Below are 16,349 nucleotides of genomic sequence, written 5' to 3'. Positions count from 1 at the left end.
TAATTTTCCAAATAGTGTTACTGTATATATGACAATTTCACGTTTTGACATGGTACCGAAAATTCCTGGCAATTATTTTCTTAATCTTTTTTGAAAGATTCTATTCAGAAGCTTCACAATCATTTTCATAATCAGACAAACATGAGTTGAGGTTGTGATAATCCTTATTATGGGCCCTACACGATTTGCGTTTTTCTGGAAACTACGTTAAATTGCAGACAAATCATATATACATGTATATCATCTCTTTCAAAGTTCCCAAACAAAATTAATGAGGAAATAACTCAAGAAAAATCCTCATCGATCGAGTGCGAAAACCAAAGAAAAACAAACTTGATGCATGTATGTGCCTCAACGACAATTGGTTTGAGTTACAGCAAATTTGATCAAAGAGTATTAACTTATTGACGTTATTATGGGGTTTAATGACAGCAATTCCTAGCCTCAAAAAGTTAATTTAAAGCCGCGTTGCAAGATTGATACTGCCCGGGAGGGGGAGGCCGTGGGGCACGGTGGTCCCTTTCTGACATGACAATTTGATTGAATGAAGCAAGGCCCAATGGCCAAAACGCTCCTCCCTAGACCACGGCAAAATCACAACAAATCTTAACACTTAGCCTTTGTTTCAACGTGCAAGGGACGTATAAAAAACTTGTCTAAATCCCATGTTTTTATCTTATATAATTCTTCTGTTTGTCGACAAATCTCATCCAGGTTTTGCCTTGCTGCTTAACACTTGGCTTTGTTTCATTACAATGTCAATAACATGTTCAAAAGTTTCTCATGAGTTGAGACAGGGAAGCTTGTCTTGTACTATTAAATTCTCACCAAAAAGCTGAGGACTGAATTGACTGTACTGTCATAAATTGAGGATATAGCAATTCTTACAGAAGCCTGGTTAAAGCTGGTTAGTGGGTGTCGGGACATGTTTGCGATTGCAAGGACTATCAATGTTCTTCAGAAAAAAAGGCCACCGTTCCTTAATAATAACGTGGTTTGTTTTTTCGAACTATAATTATTATGTTGTTTTGTTATTGCATTTATAGCACAGTTTCAAGAGCAAATTTGAACTTTTTACCATAAGTACAACATAAACTAATTGACTTCCATACATAGCTACATTTTTCACTAGTTATAGCCATGAATTTTCAGGAAAACAGATTGCCCTTTAAAAGTGAAATGTTGGCGAAGAAGGAAAAAAACAAAAAACAGGGTAGGTGCTGTTATGATAATTATTTATTATTATTACTGTTAGGAATCTGAATAAGGACCGCCGAACAGGGAAGATAAGGCATCCATGGCAATGGGGTCAGAAAGGAACATCTGGCAAGCCCAGTACTTGCAGAGTTTTTGGCACACTTGGCCACTTGTTTTTTGCTTTGCAGCCAGCAGTTCTGGAAGGGTATTAATGGTACTACCCTTCCAATTTATGCTAATCAATGGCTCTCTTTCAAAGCTGCCCAACTTTTTTATACTAAAAATTAATACTGTATAGCTAATGGCAGATGCTGAGACAGGTGGGAAAGGGCTCGGATGATTGGGGTTGTGGTAAACGTTTTCAAACGAATTCAAGATTTCCGGTCATAATGCTCTTCTTGTTTTATACAAAAAGAAACGGAGGCCAAAATAGCTGGCACCTTGAGAAATACTGTGAAGTTTCATTGCTGATGAAGAACATTTAGCTCATGCTGGATCTAAATCATTTTCAGAAAAAGATGGTTCCGTATCCAGATTCCACCCCATGACCCAACAATGGTCATGCCTGGTAAGATCAAGGGCCACCGTGTTCCCTTCACGCTTTACACGACTGTAAACAACGATATTGAAATGCCTTCATCAATCAGCTGGTGGTGATATTTCCTCGTCATGGGTTCATAACCACAAAACTAAGCGACAAGTCTATGAATCAAGCATATTTGCTTTATTGTATTGTTGAGTGTTGAATCAAGTCGATTCAATGTTTAAGTATGTGTAGTTTTCCGTTATAAATGTTAGGTTGCAATTCTCCATCAATGATTTGAAGCCTAACAAACATAATTAATCCTTTAAACATATTCAATGGTTCCTTTTCATCGTATGATCAAAAGATAGGTATCCTGAATCCTTGTAACTTTTACCTAGGATGCCCAATGGACTCCCAACTATTAATTTTCTTAGTTTAGTTCGAATAATTTACAAGTAATTTGAATTTACTATAAACGTTAATTATTTCATTAAATTTAAAATTTTATTGAGTTTAATTTATGTTTGAACTTTTTAATTAACATTCAGTATTATTTTCAAGATCATTATAGTGATATGATTATCATGATAATAAAATTTAAAGTGATTAGATCACTAGTAATTTTAAATTATCAAGTTTAGTGTAATATCATAAATTATTAGTGATCTTAAATCATTATATTTAATATTGCATAAAAAATTACTAATTATAAAACACTCAAAATAACCTTGCTATAATAAATTAAATTATTTAACGAAAGCAATAATTTCAAATTTTATTGAATAAACAATTTATAGAATAAGAATTTCTTGTATAGAAAATTACAAGATATGAAAAATAACAAAAGATTTTATATTAATATTTTTATGTATTTTATTTTTTGAATTAAAATATAGAGGAAAACCAAACTGGGCTTGTGGATAAATACTTAGCCCAAGCCCAATCCACACTCCAACCGGTTTATTTATTTGGTCGGTTCCTTCCTTCATGTCAATGGGTTTTTCATTGGTAGACTAGTTTTGGTGGGTTTAAGCATGACGGGTGGTTTGATTGGAACCCAATATTAGGTCGGTTCCTTCCTTCAAGTCAATGGGCTAATGATTGGTAGACTAGGTTTGGTGGGTTTAAGCGTGACGGAGGGTTTGATTTGAACCCAAAGGGACCGTCGGTCCCCCGATTCGTGAACCAGCAAAAGTACGCGTTTCAGTGGCCAATCAAAGAAGAGTATTGAAGTCACCCATCCAATAAGCAAAATACACGTGGACAACCCACGTAGCTTGGCGCTCCTTTAGTCTTATAATAACAATCGCCTTCACTTTTAGCTTGGCCGTTGCAAGATCTCTCTCTTTCCTCGTTCGTCGGTCCTGCCCTTCGATCTTCTTTCTATTTTGGATTAATTATCATATTTTTTTTAAAGAAAAAGGAAGAAGAGGGGAGAAACAGTTTTTAAGCGACGTCGTAATGGAAGCACACGGCGCCGGACTCCGGCGAGTGTTAGTGTTGGTATTTTGCGTGGCCGGGATTTGGTCGGCCTATATTTACCAGGGCGTTCTTCAGGAAACTCTGTAAGTATCTTTAATTTTACATTCGTTATTTCTTTTTTACTCAAATTGTTCTTTTTTTTTTTGTTAAGTTTGATTCTTTCGACTTTTTCGATTAATTGTTGCTTCGTTTGATCTGTTGTTGAGATATGCATTTGATTTGTAAACATGCAACGAACTATTCCTAATTTCTTACTTCATTCGTAAGTGGATTTAGATGCAAAGAGGCCAAAAAAAAAAAGATTGGATCTTAGTGAATATTTTACCATTGGTTTATAAGTAAGTTTTAAAATGGCCGTTATTTGGGTTGAATTAGAATAATTTGCGGTGAATTCTTCCATGTCGATTCAATTGAACCTATGTTTCAAAAATGGAACTGTTCATTTAAACAGTAACTTTTTTTTTTTTTAGTGATTTTCCGTTGGGATTTTCAAAATGTTAAAATGGATAGATGGGTGACTAATTGTCTTGGGAAAAGACTGTAGCTTTTCTATGAGTAAATCATGGTCAGTTATTGTTTCCTGATCACATTTTTATCTTGTTTCTTTTTCATTTTTAGGTCCACCAAGCGATTTGGCCCTGATGGAAAGAGGTTTGAGCATCTTGCGTTCCTTAACTTGGCGCAAAATGTGGTTTGCTTAGTTTGGTCATACATAAGTAAGTTTGTCCTTTCCTTCTACCATATTGTGTATTTGATAAAATTGGCTATTCATGTACCATTGACTGGCCGGTAATAATTTGTTTGTTTGTACTTGTGCCTCATTTACAGTGATCAAGCTTTGGTCCAGTAGCAGCAGTGGTGGTGCCCCCTGGTGGACTTATTGGAGTGCTGGAATCACTAATACAATTGGTCCTGCTATGGGTATAGAGGCATTGAAATACATCAGTTACCCTGCTCAGGCATGTCTTAGATTCTCTATAGTTTTGGATATTTTCTTGTTTTATCTCACCTGTTTTAGTGCCTATACTTATTGAGATATAACCTGAATTGACCAATTGTAGGTGAACTTGTGTAGTTGGACAAATTCTTAATTAATGATGCCTTTTCTGCTCTAGTTCATGTAATTGGCAAAATATTTTTTATTATTTATAAAATTAAACAATCAACACTTGTTAATATAATGTGATGAATATAGTTGAATCCAAATGTTTTCTGCTTAGTGATGGGGCTTTATTTTAGTGTTATGGTTACTGTTGATTTTCCAGTGACAGTTAAGTTGATTGGTTTTAACATTTGTTGTTGTTCGTCTTACTTGCAGGTGCTGGCAAAATCCTCTAAAATGATTCCAGGCAAGATATACTTTATTTTCTATAACCTATTTTTGTCATGGATCTTAATTAATTGGTATATTGATAGTTATGTAAAACATTAGTTATTTTTGAATTGGTAGTGAATTCCCAAGTGCAAGGGGTGTTTAGGTTAAAGAATTATGTATCATGATGTTTTAGGATGAGCTAATAACGTATTTTACCTTTATACAGTCATGCTGATGGGTACTCTAGTTTATGGTATTCGATACACTTTCCCTGAGTATATCTGTACTTTCCTTGTGGCTGGAGGGGTATCCACATTTGCACTTATGAAGGTGAGAAGTGTGTTATTTGTTAGACTGTAATAACAATGCTACTTCTATTTTTTTGAATTTTAATTGTCATCTCACTTCTTCACAAGGCTTATTGGAAGACTAAATGTCATTAAGGACCCCCTACGAAATTTCAGTTCTGAATCATATAGTTTGCTCTTGTGTCTGCTTTGATCTTATTCCAGACTAGCTCAAAAACAATTAGCAAGTTGGCACATCCCAATGCACCCCTTGGATATGGGCTTTGTTTTTTTAACCTTGCATTTGATGGCTTTACAAACGCCACTCAGGATTCAATAACTGCAAGGTATGTTTGTGGAAAAGTTTTTCCTACTTTAGCTTTGATGTTTTGCTATTTTTTATGAAGACTTATTATGCATTCATTGCGATAGTATAGTTGTTTTATCCCCTCATTTCTTTGTTACTGTCAATGTATAATCAAACTATCCAAGAAATATCTCTTAATCTAGTTTGTTTGGTTGTTCAACTGAATAAGTTTTCAAAGTAAATTTAGGAGCAAAAGCTCTGTACTCTTTTTCCAAAGGAGAACTTTGGTTCATTCATTGCAAAATGTCATATGCAGAAACATTATCAGCTTTTATAGATAGTTCACTTTAAAGGCTTTTCTCGTTCTCTTTCTTTCTTTGCTGAGATGTCAGCTCATGTTTTTCTCTTAAAGCATTGTTATTTTCTTGATATGTGCATTACTTTTTGGACAATAAACCTAGTATTTAGAAGATAATTGCAACAAAGAGGGAGCAAATTTGAGGTTTGCAGCAACTGGCTGACTTCAAGATACGTTTTACTCTGTAAATCTTAAAGAATGTATTTTGGACAAGCAAGATTCATGAGAACTAAACAGACCAGCTTGCTGGTGCTACAAACTTCTGTTCCTCCATTTTCTTACTATAGCCTCTAAAATTCCGCATAAGTTGATCGAATGCTAGCATTGTAGATATTTCATTAGAACTGATTTTCTCTTGTTAATTTGAGTTTGTATCACTCAATCTTTTTGGTTTACCTTGCCTAGGTACCCAAAGACAAGTGCTTGGGATATCATGTTGGGAATGAACTTATGGGGTACCATATACAACATAATTTACATGTTTGGCTGGCCACATGGTAGTGGCTTTGAGGCTGTCCACTTTTGCAAGCAGCATCCAGAAGCAGCATGGGATATTTTCCTCTATTGCCTCTGCGGAGCTGTTGGCCAGAATTTCATTTTCTTGACCATAAGTCGATTTGGCTCCTTGGCGAACACAACCATTACCACCACACGCAAGTTTGTCAGCATTGTGGTGTCCTCTCTGCTGAGTGGCAATCCACTGTCCACAAAACAATGGGGTTGTGTACTCATGGTCTTCTCAGGGTTGTCATACCAAATCTACCTGAAATGGAGGAAGTTGCAGAGGCTTCAGAAGAAGAGAAAAGCCTGAAGGATGCCTGTAACAGTTTTGAGCTCTAAGTTTAACTCGTTTCCGTTTCCCTTTTGTAATTTTTTACCATCCCCATGGTGTACTATCTTTACAGCCCTAAGCTTCATTGATCCCAAATTTAAGACAATACTTAGAAATTGGTAGATGTAATCGAATAGATCTTCATTTGAGAAAAAAGAACGATTGGTATCCATCGCTAGCCGAGAGTTGTAAGTTTCAAGTGCTCTATTTCAAAAAAACATTATGTTGTTAACTTATCATATCAAGGTATGAAACAAGGCTTTAGTTACATTCAAGGTTGTCCCCATTAAGAAAGCCTCTCTCTACTTTATGGTGAAGTGGGGGCAGGAGAGGTAACCGTTGCATATCATTTGAATAGTCGACTATTCACTCTGCAATGATAACATAGCTTCTACCGTGCGTTTCAGAGTGATATTTGGGGCAAAAGTGTGCATTATTTGCTTGGATCTGGGGGTCAAAACAGTCAAAATGCACCTTCTATGGAGAAAGTTTATGGCCAATAAGTTCACTTTATTTTGTATGAGGTTCCCTCTCCCTGCTTTTACCCTTTGCTTTTGCTTTGGTCATAATTACACTTGTCCTCCACTATATCTGGTATCCCCCCACCGATGGTCTCACTTGATAACAAAGTTCCAACACTCTTCTTCTCTGCAAACACTAATTTCAACTGAGATCATACAGTTTTTGTGAGAAAGAGAGAAGGGAAAGAAAGGGGTGGTTCATTTCATGCTTGGTCAGACAATGGATGTTCTTTTGCATTCTTTGTAAGTATGCTGCTTTACATTCTTTATTTTCTTATATTCCCTTGATTTGCTCCTCTTTGAAAGAATGCAAGAAAGAGAGTAATCTATTGTATGCTCAGTTTTCCCAAAGATCCAAAATGAAAGTTTTAGCTTGATTCCATTGCTACCTGCTGCATCATGTTTTGAGCTGTAACTAACTGTCAAATCTTCTGTCTATTTAGATTCCATAATGCATGAAGTCAAGCTGGGGAAATTAAAAAAGAGTAAGAGGTTGTTTCACACCAAAGCCCAAACACATTTTCACTCAAATCATATCTGAGTTTCATTACATTAGAAATCAGGATAGAAAACCACAAAAAAGAAAACTTATTCTATACCCTTTGCACACCCAACAACATCAAATAGGAATCCAATCAATGTTAATCCTCCTTTACTGTTTCTTTTTTTTTTTTTCTTCCTCTGTTTCTTTTATCATATGCAGGCAAGTTGCCAATGTATAATTACACTCTTAAGGATTTTATATAGAAGGTTCTGTACAAAATTACAAATCAAGGACAAAAACTGGATCAGAAGGATGGAAGAAGAGATGCCGAAAATCCGATACCGCTCGGATGAGATGACAAACAAAAGAATGAGACACACAAAAAAGCACAAACGGGTTTTAATGTGAGTATTAAGGTTGTACTCTCTAGGAAATTAGAGGAGAAAATTAATAGAACTCAGGACATCTTATTGGATGTGTCTGAGAAGCTAGAATGCACCAAAACATTCTAAGCGGGGAGGTGGGAATGCAGATCATTAAATGCCCTTGTGTAAAATTCCAGGCTAAGATGGCTGCAATCCTAGGACAAAAAATAAATGATGAAAGCTCAACGTGAGCTATGTTGCACAAGGGAACAAATGATGAGATATATGGACTATAGCCCAATGTTGGTTTCAGAATGAGAGATGATCAGAGGTTTGTTATAGACTATGGAGGAGGACTCGTTTGCAAGGTGGTGGTTGTGAAAGATTATTTGCTGGATTAGGTGAAGGGGACTCCATTCCAAGTGTCTTAAGTAGGAAGTTCCTTTCCTGAAAAGGAAACAAAAACTTAGTGGTTAGTTTCGTATTAAAGTTTGAGATAATGTGCCTATATGTGTGTAATATTCTTGCATTTCTATGTTAGATTACAAAAAGGAAACAACAATACAAGCAAAGGTAGGGCAGCACTCTATTTTGAGCTTCACATACACAATGGTTAATTGGTGGTTGCTTCCTTTATTAAATGCAGAAAAAATGTTTAACTACAAATAATGAGAAATAATTATGAGCGGTAAACAGTTTATGAAGTAAAAGCCTATAACAAAAATATATTTGAGGGTAGAGAGAGTGTAGTCTTAGGGTTCTACACAAAAAAAAAAAGAAGCTTATAAAGCATTTTGCAGCCCTTGTTATGTTCTAATCTACCATTTTTTTCCTTTTTCACTCTGTAATCTACTTTTTGTTTAATTTCTTTGTTAACATTTGGTATGGTAGTTTCTGGAAATTTAACTGTATACTATATTTAGAGAGGAAATGTTATTCTCTGATTTGCCTGGCTGTTTCTTTTCTTATTGATAGTGTTCTTATTTGTGATAGCAGGAACTTTAATTTGAACTCTGATTCAAAATTTTGGCCACTTGGATACAACTTAATCTCTGAAAGTTCCTCAAAAGTGAAAAACAACTAAGGTGATATGGCTTTAAACTTGCTCTTTGTTTCAGATATTGACAACTCTAGATGCTGAACAAGTCTGCTGATGAACTTCTAATAAAAGTTTAAACTGTTTCAGGATAGATGTGGAGGATTTAGATTGCATTTAATAGGAAATAAAGCTTTTCGCATAAAGGAAAGCTCATGGCAACCACAGGCGGCTTATTCTGTCTAATATACTGGTTAGAACTGGCAGAACCAGAGTCCAGTTAATGGATAGAAAATCATGAGGCACTATGTTGCCTCCTAATGATGCGCTTTCCAATGGCTTCATATGTACTATTCCAATTTCTAACTATATTGTTCGATAGTAGTACTTGCAGATCTAGAAAAGTGGGATCAACGATTATTGGAGAAGAATGTAGTAGCACCTTTATCATTATCAGTTTCACAGATTATATTCTCACCAGCCACTAAAGCTACTAATGCCTTGAAAGTCTGTTAAGCCAACTACCCAAGTGCTCCTAACACTTATTGACTAACAAGTTCAAAGTCCTAGCAATGGTCCAAACAACCTCTTAACAGTGGCTGTGAAGTAAATCAAAATTCTGCTCTTATTGCTGGTATAAAAAGATCCATAACTATTAATCCACGCTGGTATTATTCTTGGTAGACTAAATAACTAGACACTGATAAGTTCACAACTCTACTATGACTGCAGATGGAATTTAGGTGTTAAGAAAGATGCAGAAGAGCTACTACCTGCTACTGCAAATACTATTATCTGCTACAGCTCCCACTTCTAGTAAAATGGATCTATAGTTGGTAGAATCAACAGTTCAAAGATAACTTACACTTTCTGAAAATTTCGGGCTGGGAATTCCTGCTGCTAGAGATCTGAAAAGTGGGGTAACATGGACTGGGGAACTGAATTCTGCGCTTGATGAGTTAGGAGCAACCATAATGTTTTTTTGATCATCACAAGATGGTACTATCTCGACTGCGTTAACATAAGACATTTCATCAGAAACATCATTTTATCTTATTTATCCACTTTATTGTCATAAACAAGGCATTCCTAGGCCTTTATACCAGATATAGCTGTTCATTACCATGATTTATCTTTGCACTAGAAAGAGCCATTTTCTCCTCTTCATTCCGGCAATTCTGCTCTCCAATATGACTTGACAGTATGTCCCGGTGCAGTGCATCTATCTTGGCTTGGTTTTCTTGTCCTTTTTCCCCAGCCGGATGAGGCATCAGTGTTGACCCTGTACTGTATTCTGAACTGGCTGGAGATGCCTCATATAGATCAGGTTGCCTAGAACAAATTAATCATCAGTTAGTTTTAAGTAAGAAACTTTATTAAGTATAAATTTTAAAAAAGTCCACTGATTTTTCTGTTACCTCCAAGATGGTCGATTTCCCTCATTACTACTCCTTAAATCCTCTAGCAAGTCTTTGAAATCTTCAAGTTGAAAATCAATATCAGAGATTGTATATCTGAAGATGTCATTTTCTTTACTCTGATTCAGAAAATCTTGGAGAACCTGAATATAACATAGGATGAAGGTTAGAAGCACGCAATGCATAGGATGCACTATTAGTGGAGACCCACACCCAATCTACCATAGCAAATCCTCGCAATTTCCCAATGTGGAATTGGGCGTTACACTGTTAGCCACAGTATTTAAGAAGTAGCAGTTTACCATTTGGCAAGCTACCATGTTGATAGTATTGGATATTGATAACACAAAAAATATAAAAAATACAAAATTACTTCTCACCTTCCAAGCATTTTCCAGACTCTGTTCTGTGTTGTCTGTGTTAACTTTTAATGCAAGTGAGCTGAGTAGCTCTGCTTGCTGCATCAAAGCAGTTACCTTCGGATCATCCTTTTTGAGAAATGTTCCTTGAGTTCTATTATTCTGAGCTGCTAATGAATAAAGGAGAAAGAGAATGTAAATGTCATATTATGAAGAAGGAACAGAAATAATAGAAGACTGTATGCACAGTGTTGGCTGATCTGCAAAGTGATTAGCTATTGTAAAAAGTTCTTTTTGCAGGTCTAATAAGAGAAAGAGCAAGAGAAATGCAAGTGCCAATGCCAAGAATTTGTTGCTTAAGCGGATTTACCATCATTAGAGACCTCCTTAACATTGTTGACTTGAGATTGCACCACCACATTGTGAACATTATGAAGATTTTGACCCAAAACAGCGAATGGATGTCTCAGGTGCTGGTTGATTATTGTTCCAGATACTCCATGAGCTCTATCTCCAAAGTTGCAAGTTTCAGAGAGATCAGAGATGTGGGATCTCCTGATTTGGAAAAGGAAAAGATTTTGATTTGTAAAGTGACATAATTCTTAATCATTACTATGTATATACATTTGTAGGTTTATGCTACCTCATTCTCTTAACAGGAGCAACACATTCCGCTGTTCCATCTGTATTGAACCCATCTTGGAGTAAAATTCTTTTGTTATTTGGGTTTATACATGAAGTATTGTTCTCTTTTACCAAAGCTTCATACTTGGCTCTCTTCTTGCATAGTGTGGAGAATCGATTTTTAACAGCATTATCCGTTCTGCATTAAAATCATAATCAGCAAAATTTGATAATCTACAACAGAAAATGAAAAAAGCAAATGATTGCAGAAAAGAGATAACTTTTTCCACAAAGTTTTTATTTTTTTTATCTACCTGCCTGAAACCACCTTTGCTATTTCTGTCCATCGATTGCCAAATATTTTTTGAGCCTGCAAATCACCTCAAGTCAATAGCTCAGAAGCCACATTCAATGATCTACAATAACAATTATCCAAACTGAAATTAAGTGGCTGTTGTTTGCCCTACATTTGAAGGACAAAAAACTGGTGTCAATTAGTTTAAGGTCTGGCCTACCTCTAAATTTTTTTTTCTGTTTGGAAAACTCAACATCTACTGTACCACTGACATGCAATAGCCTGGTACGACTGATCAATGAAAGTAACATTTCCTCCAAAAATTTCACCAGAAAATATAAGTTTTTGAAAAATTGATTTGAAGTTTTATTTAAAAACCAGTCTGACTATGACCCCAGTTAGCTTGAATGAAAATTACCTCACATAAAAGCATATCTTCCTCTGGTGACCATCCTCCTTTCTTGAAATCAGAATTCAAGTATGTGTACCATCTGTGTTTTTATTATAACAAATGCATTAGATTAGATTAAAGCAGCAGTAACAAAAAGTCAAAGAAAGAATAAATAATCAAATGGATCAAAAATAGAAGATCATCAATAGAACTTTTTGAAAGCTTTATCATCATCATGGTTTCACCAACCTTCTTCTGCACTGTCTTGTGGTTTTATCCTTGAATTTAGAGGCAATGATCGCCCAGCTGCAATCAAAGATTAAAACACAAACAATCAAACTCCTTCAATTTCATTCATCATTAAAAATAGCAAACAAACTTTTAACAAATGAAATAAAAGGCTCACTTTTCAGTTCCATGTAAACTGATTTGTTGACGAAGTATATCATCTTCCTGCAAGAACACCCATAACAAAGAATCAATCAATCAATCAATAAAACAGAGGAAAACAAAGAAGAAAAAAAATTTTTTTAAAAAAAGAAAACCTCTTGAGTCCACGTCACTATATGACGCTCCTTCTTCTTGGAATCTTCATTGCCACCTCCTCCTCCACCATTCTTCTTCTTTGTTTCCTGCATTTTTTTACTTCACTACTCTCTTATTTCTCTCAATCTATGTCTCTGTCAGTCTCTGGCCTTGACGCTCCTTCCCTTTTATTAAAACCAAAGTGGCATACTAAAAAGCCAACCCCTTTGTGACCCTTTATAAAAAAAAATTACACTTGAATCCCTGAAAAAAGGAACCAAACCTTCCTCCACTTCCCTCTCTTTTCTCTTCTATCTTTACAAACCTCACTGTTGGGTTCAAACCGAATCCTTATTACTCTCAATAACTCTATGTTTTGTCCCCCATACACTCTCCTCTTCTACTCCATTCCTCGGATTCTAACCTTTCTTTTTTTTTTTTTTTCTGTTTGTACTTAGAAAATGGAATCACAAAGCCTCCACCACTCTACCATTCAAATGCTACTAAAAGCTTGGACTTTCTGATCAGAATTTACATGTATATACGTAGAATCGAAAAGGGTAGATCTAAAATGGGAAAAAGAATGAAACTTTGGAAAGAAAAGAAAAAAAAAATGGAAGAGTGATATGAATACGATCTGTCTGAAATGAATTACTATATTTTGGGTCTTTGTTTGGTCGGTTTATCCTTCAAAGAAAGAAACTTTTTGAAATTACTAATATTTTCTCTTTCTTACAAGGAGTTTGGATTTTGTAGGTTTTCTTTTCTTATATAAATTAAAAAAAATGGAAAATATTTTTTAAAATATTAATTTAAATCAACGGATTCTTGCCTTAGTGCGCGGTTTTGAAGGAGAGTTTGAAAATATTAAAATAAAATTCATAAAAGAAATTCATAAATAAATAAATAACGCTGAATTTCATGATGGTGTGTTTTTAATGAAGAAATCCACTGTGCTCCTAATGCAAACCCCATTTTTTATTTTTGTTTTTTTATTATTTTTTCATTTTATAATTTAATAAATTTTCCATTTTCTTTTTTTTTTATTCTGAATAATGATGATTTTAAAGGAACTTGACCATCTTCGTGACCTAACCTTCACACTTCTTAAACAGCTCATATTTTTTGATTTTCCATTTAATTTCATTTTCTTGGAGTGGAAAATGTAATGTTGTTTGTTGGATCATTTTTTAAAATTGAATTTCTTTTTTTTTGTGTGTGAGAGAGAGTTTGGGGGGGCATTAATGGCATTTTTTTATTTTTTGCTTTTTTACTTAAATGGGGTTTGTTGCTTTCATTCATTTTTCCCACTTCTCTTTTGTTTTTATTCATGTGAAGCATATAAATAATTTAGATTTTAGAGGGAAAAATGCCAATATGTAAATCAAAATAGGAAACTTCTCTTTTACTTTATGTTTGGAAGATTTGAAGAAAAACAACACAAAATTTTTTTGTCTTTTTATAAAGAAGAACATGGCAACATTCCAAATAAAATGTTGCAAGCAATTGCCTAGATTCAACATCATTTAATTAAACAAGCAACTTAATTTGTATATCATGGTAAAAATGTTTAAATCATAATTTTTAGTGTTTTTTAATAAAAAATATCGTAATTTAAAAATAAAAAAATTATAAATATTAAAATTTAAAAATTAAATTTATTAAATATCGTCTTTTAAAATTAACCGTATAAATTAATTAATTTAAATAGTAAATTCATGCTTTTCAATTTTCTCTTTAGAGGAATTTAAAAGTTTTTTACAAATATTATTGGGCATGTTAAAATCAAATTTTCCTTTAAAAGTCAAAATTTTTGGCTAATACATATTCTTTTAATAGAAAATTACAAGTACAATAAAGTTTCAATAAATCAACATTCAAGCGAATTTGCTATAATCCATCTAGAAGCATTTTTTCTTCATTTTATCAATTGAGCAAAAAAGACCAGGATGATCATGCATAAATTAACTTTGGAATACTATTTTTTTTTCATATATATATATATATATATTGCATAGTTTCAACCATATGTAACCGACAATAGTTTTGTACTAGAAAAACATGACTTCCGGTTCCAAAGATATACAAGAAACACAACCAAAATCAAAGTCATGACGTGAAACTTTCTCAATGAAGTGACCCAAACCTAACTATCTTCAATCCTATTCGTTAAAATTTGAATTTTATTAAATTGATCAAGTTGACAAAAATTTTAAAAAGATTTAAAAAAAAAAAACGCATGGGCCTTACTTTTAGCCGGCCACTCTCTTGTTATTATTAATAAAATCCACAAAATCGATAAACGAAACTTTTTTAAATGAATTAATAAATCCAAAATTATATAAAATAAAATTACAAAATACAAATAAAAAATACCATATCCTCAATGTAATGTACCGAACCCTAGGCCAGTTGCTGGAGTTCAAAGCCTATTGAAACCCTACAAACTTATAACTACCACTCTTTGTTAATGTTGTTTAGATTTCACTTATACATCAACTGAACCGGTTTTACTTACTTGCTTTAGAAGGCCACTTGGACAAGGAATTTGCATTACATGTGGATCGAGAAGAGGTGGGGAACGAACTTTTAAAATCATTGACAGAGAAACGTTATAGATGGCAATTTCATTGGTCTCTTTCTTGATAGCGAAATCTCCCGCCCAAAAAGAGGTATTGATTCAAGCAAGGGACTCCCCTTACGTTTGTTTATGTTCATCGTACATGTGTGGACGGTTTAAAGCAAAAGGATAACGTATAAGATACCACATTTCAAAGTTAGAAAATAATAATATTTTTTAAAAATTAAAATTTATTAAAACTAAAAAAAATTACAACGTTAAAATCACGTTATTAAATCTGCGATGCGATTAACATTTATGAAATCCACAAAATGATTTGTTTTTCTTGACACATAAACAAACGAAACATTTAAAAAAATAATAATAATAATAACAATAATAATGACATAAGGTCTTTGGATAAATACGAAATACTTTGATATGTTTTCACTATTGAACAAGGCTAGTTTGACTTGATCTTGTCTACTCACATGAATTATGCATTCCATCTTATCAAATATCAAAATAAATATTGAAACTTTATGTAGCAAAATTTTGATGAAAGTAAAAATTGGACCCTGTATTGCTATATCAGTCTATTGAGATTGTTCTATTAATAAATTTTCGTTTTGACTGAAATTTTTTTTTATGAAATTATCTAACAAATTAAACATAAATAGATTAAACTACATTTCATTTGATTGATAGGAATTGATTTTTCACTCAAATGATTGATCCATGGTCATATATATACTTAATTTCAAAAATAAATGTAAGTTTATATATATTAATTAATGATTCTTGTATAACATTATTAAAAAAATCATATATACATGAACAGTTATATATGGGGAGGGAATCTGATAAAGATGTAGGAAAGAAAAACTTTTATATCGAGAGGGAATCTGGAAAATGGTAATGTAAAAGTGGAAGTGGAGAGATATCAGAAATGGACATAGAGAGAGGTGAGTCGGTGATATTTGTCCCATCCACAAGCAGCCATCAAAGAGCAAGACGACCCAGAAAAAGACCAACCCTGTGGAACCCTATGCAAAAGTTTCATTTTGCTATACACTATTAAAACCCTCTTTTTCTAAAATAATCTTTTAAAAGCTTTCAAACCAACAACAAAAGAAAAAAAATCTCTCACAATGTATATACACCATACACACCCAAAATATAAAACCATCATCAAGCTGCCCCATAGCCCCTCTTATTTTCAAAAAGAAGAAAAGGAGAAAACTCCCTCCTCTTTCTCCTCCCATTATGCCTCAATTTTGTCAGTTTTCAATCGGCTTTTGATTGAGAGTGAAACATTAAACTTTAGTCATTTCTCTTGTCTTGGCTCGACCCCTATCCCTAAAATATATATATATATATATATGTATGTATATTTTCATCACTTTGACAAATGGTTTTTCGTGAAAGATAAATTTTAGACCAGCAGCTACCAGTTTTTCTTGCCAC

The 16,349-nt window shown here is 33.8% G+C and overlaps 2 protein-coding genes and 2 long non-coding RNA genes across 7 annotated transcripts; 3 read left to right on the top strand and 1 right to left on the bottom strand.

The window, feature by feature from the left end:
• LOC149520216 (uncharacterized) lies at window positions 1–2,134 on the top strand. The gene is made up of 4 exons (XR_016327462.1): window positions 1–994; window positions 1,153–1,213; window positions 1,282–1,411; window positions 1,506–2,134. It is a non-coding gene; the product is annotated as an uncharacterized LOC149520216 (long non-coding RNA).
• Window positions 2,135–3,048: 914 nt separating this feature from the next.
• Window positions 3,049–6,572, top strand: LOC111318361 (UDP-galactose/UDP-glucose transporter 3). Its single transcript, XM_022921170.2, has 7 exons — window positions 3,049–3,288; window positions 3,824–3,921; window positions 4,034–4,164; window positions 4,524–4,554; window positions 4,747–4,850; window positions 5,033–5,154; window positions 5,878–6,572. The coding sequence occupies exons 1-7, from the start codon at window positions 3,185–3,187 to the stop codon at window positions 6,281–6,283; spliced, it is 996 nt and encodes a 331-aa protein (XP_022776905.1). The 5' UTR covers window positions 3,049–3,184; the 3' UTR covers window positions 6,284–6,572.
• On the bottom strand, window positions 6,512–13,067 carry LOC111318360 (transcription factor MYB124-like). 4 transcript variants are annotated; one of them, XM_089756623.1, is made up of 12 exons: window positions 12,343–12,950; window positions 12,204–12,250; window positions 12,047–12,103; window positions 11,825–11,897; window positions 11,426–11,481; window positions 11,131–11,310; window positions 10,858–11,042; window positions 10,509–10,654; window positions 10,129–10,271; window positions 9,834–10,042; window positions 9,576–9,721; window positions 6,512–7,291 (listed from the first exon to the last, which is right to left on the bottom strand). In XM_089756623.1, the coding sequence occupies exons 1-12, from the start codon at window positions 12,433–12,435 to the stop codon at window positions 7,265–7,267; spliced, it is 1,362 nt and encodes a 453-aa protein (XP_089612749.1). In that variant the 5' UTR covers window positions 12,436–12,950; the 3' UTR covers window positions 6,512–7,264. The 4 variants fall into 4 exon arrangements, with proteins under 4 accessions (XP_089612749.1, XP_089612747.1, XP_022776903.2 ...); XM_089756621.1 differs by having other exon boundaries at window positions 7,157–7,291; window positions 10,509–10,657; XM_022921168.2 differs by lacking the exon at window positions 6,512–7,291 and adding an exon at window positions 7,319–8,121 and having other exon boundaries at window positions 10,509–10,657; window positions 12,343–13,067.
• LOC149520215 (uncharacterized) lies at window positions 8,861–11,247 on the top strand. The gene is made up of 3 exons (XR_016334824.1): window positions 8,861–9,344; window positions 9,443–9,709; window positions 10,788–11,247. It is a non-coding gene; the product is annotated as an uncharacterized LOC149520215 (long non-coding RNA).
• Window positions 13,068–16,349: the final 3,282 nt, after the last annotated feature.

This window comes from Durio zibethinus, chromosome 2 (genome assembly GCF_047325235.1).
Source record: "Durio zibethinus cultivar Kanyao isolate XHJ-2024 chromosome 2, ASM4732523v1, whole genome shotgun sequence".
In the NCBI taxonomy this organism is placed as follows: Eukaryota; Viridiplantae; Streptophyta; class Magnoliopsida; order Malvales; family Malvaceae; genus Durio; species Durio zibethinus.
Note: the sequence above shows the minus strand (reverse complement) of the source record. Positions and strands in the feature narration are given on the sequence as shown.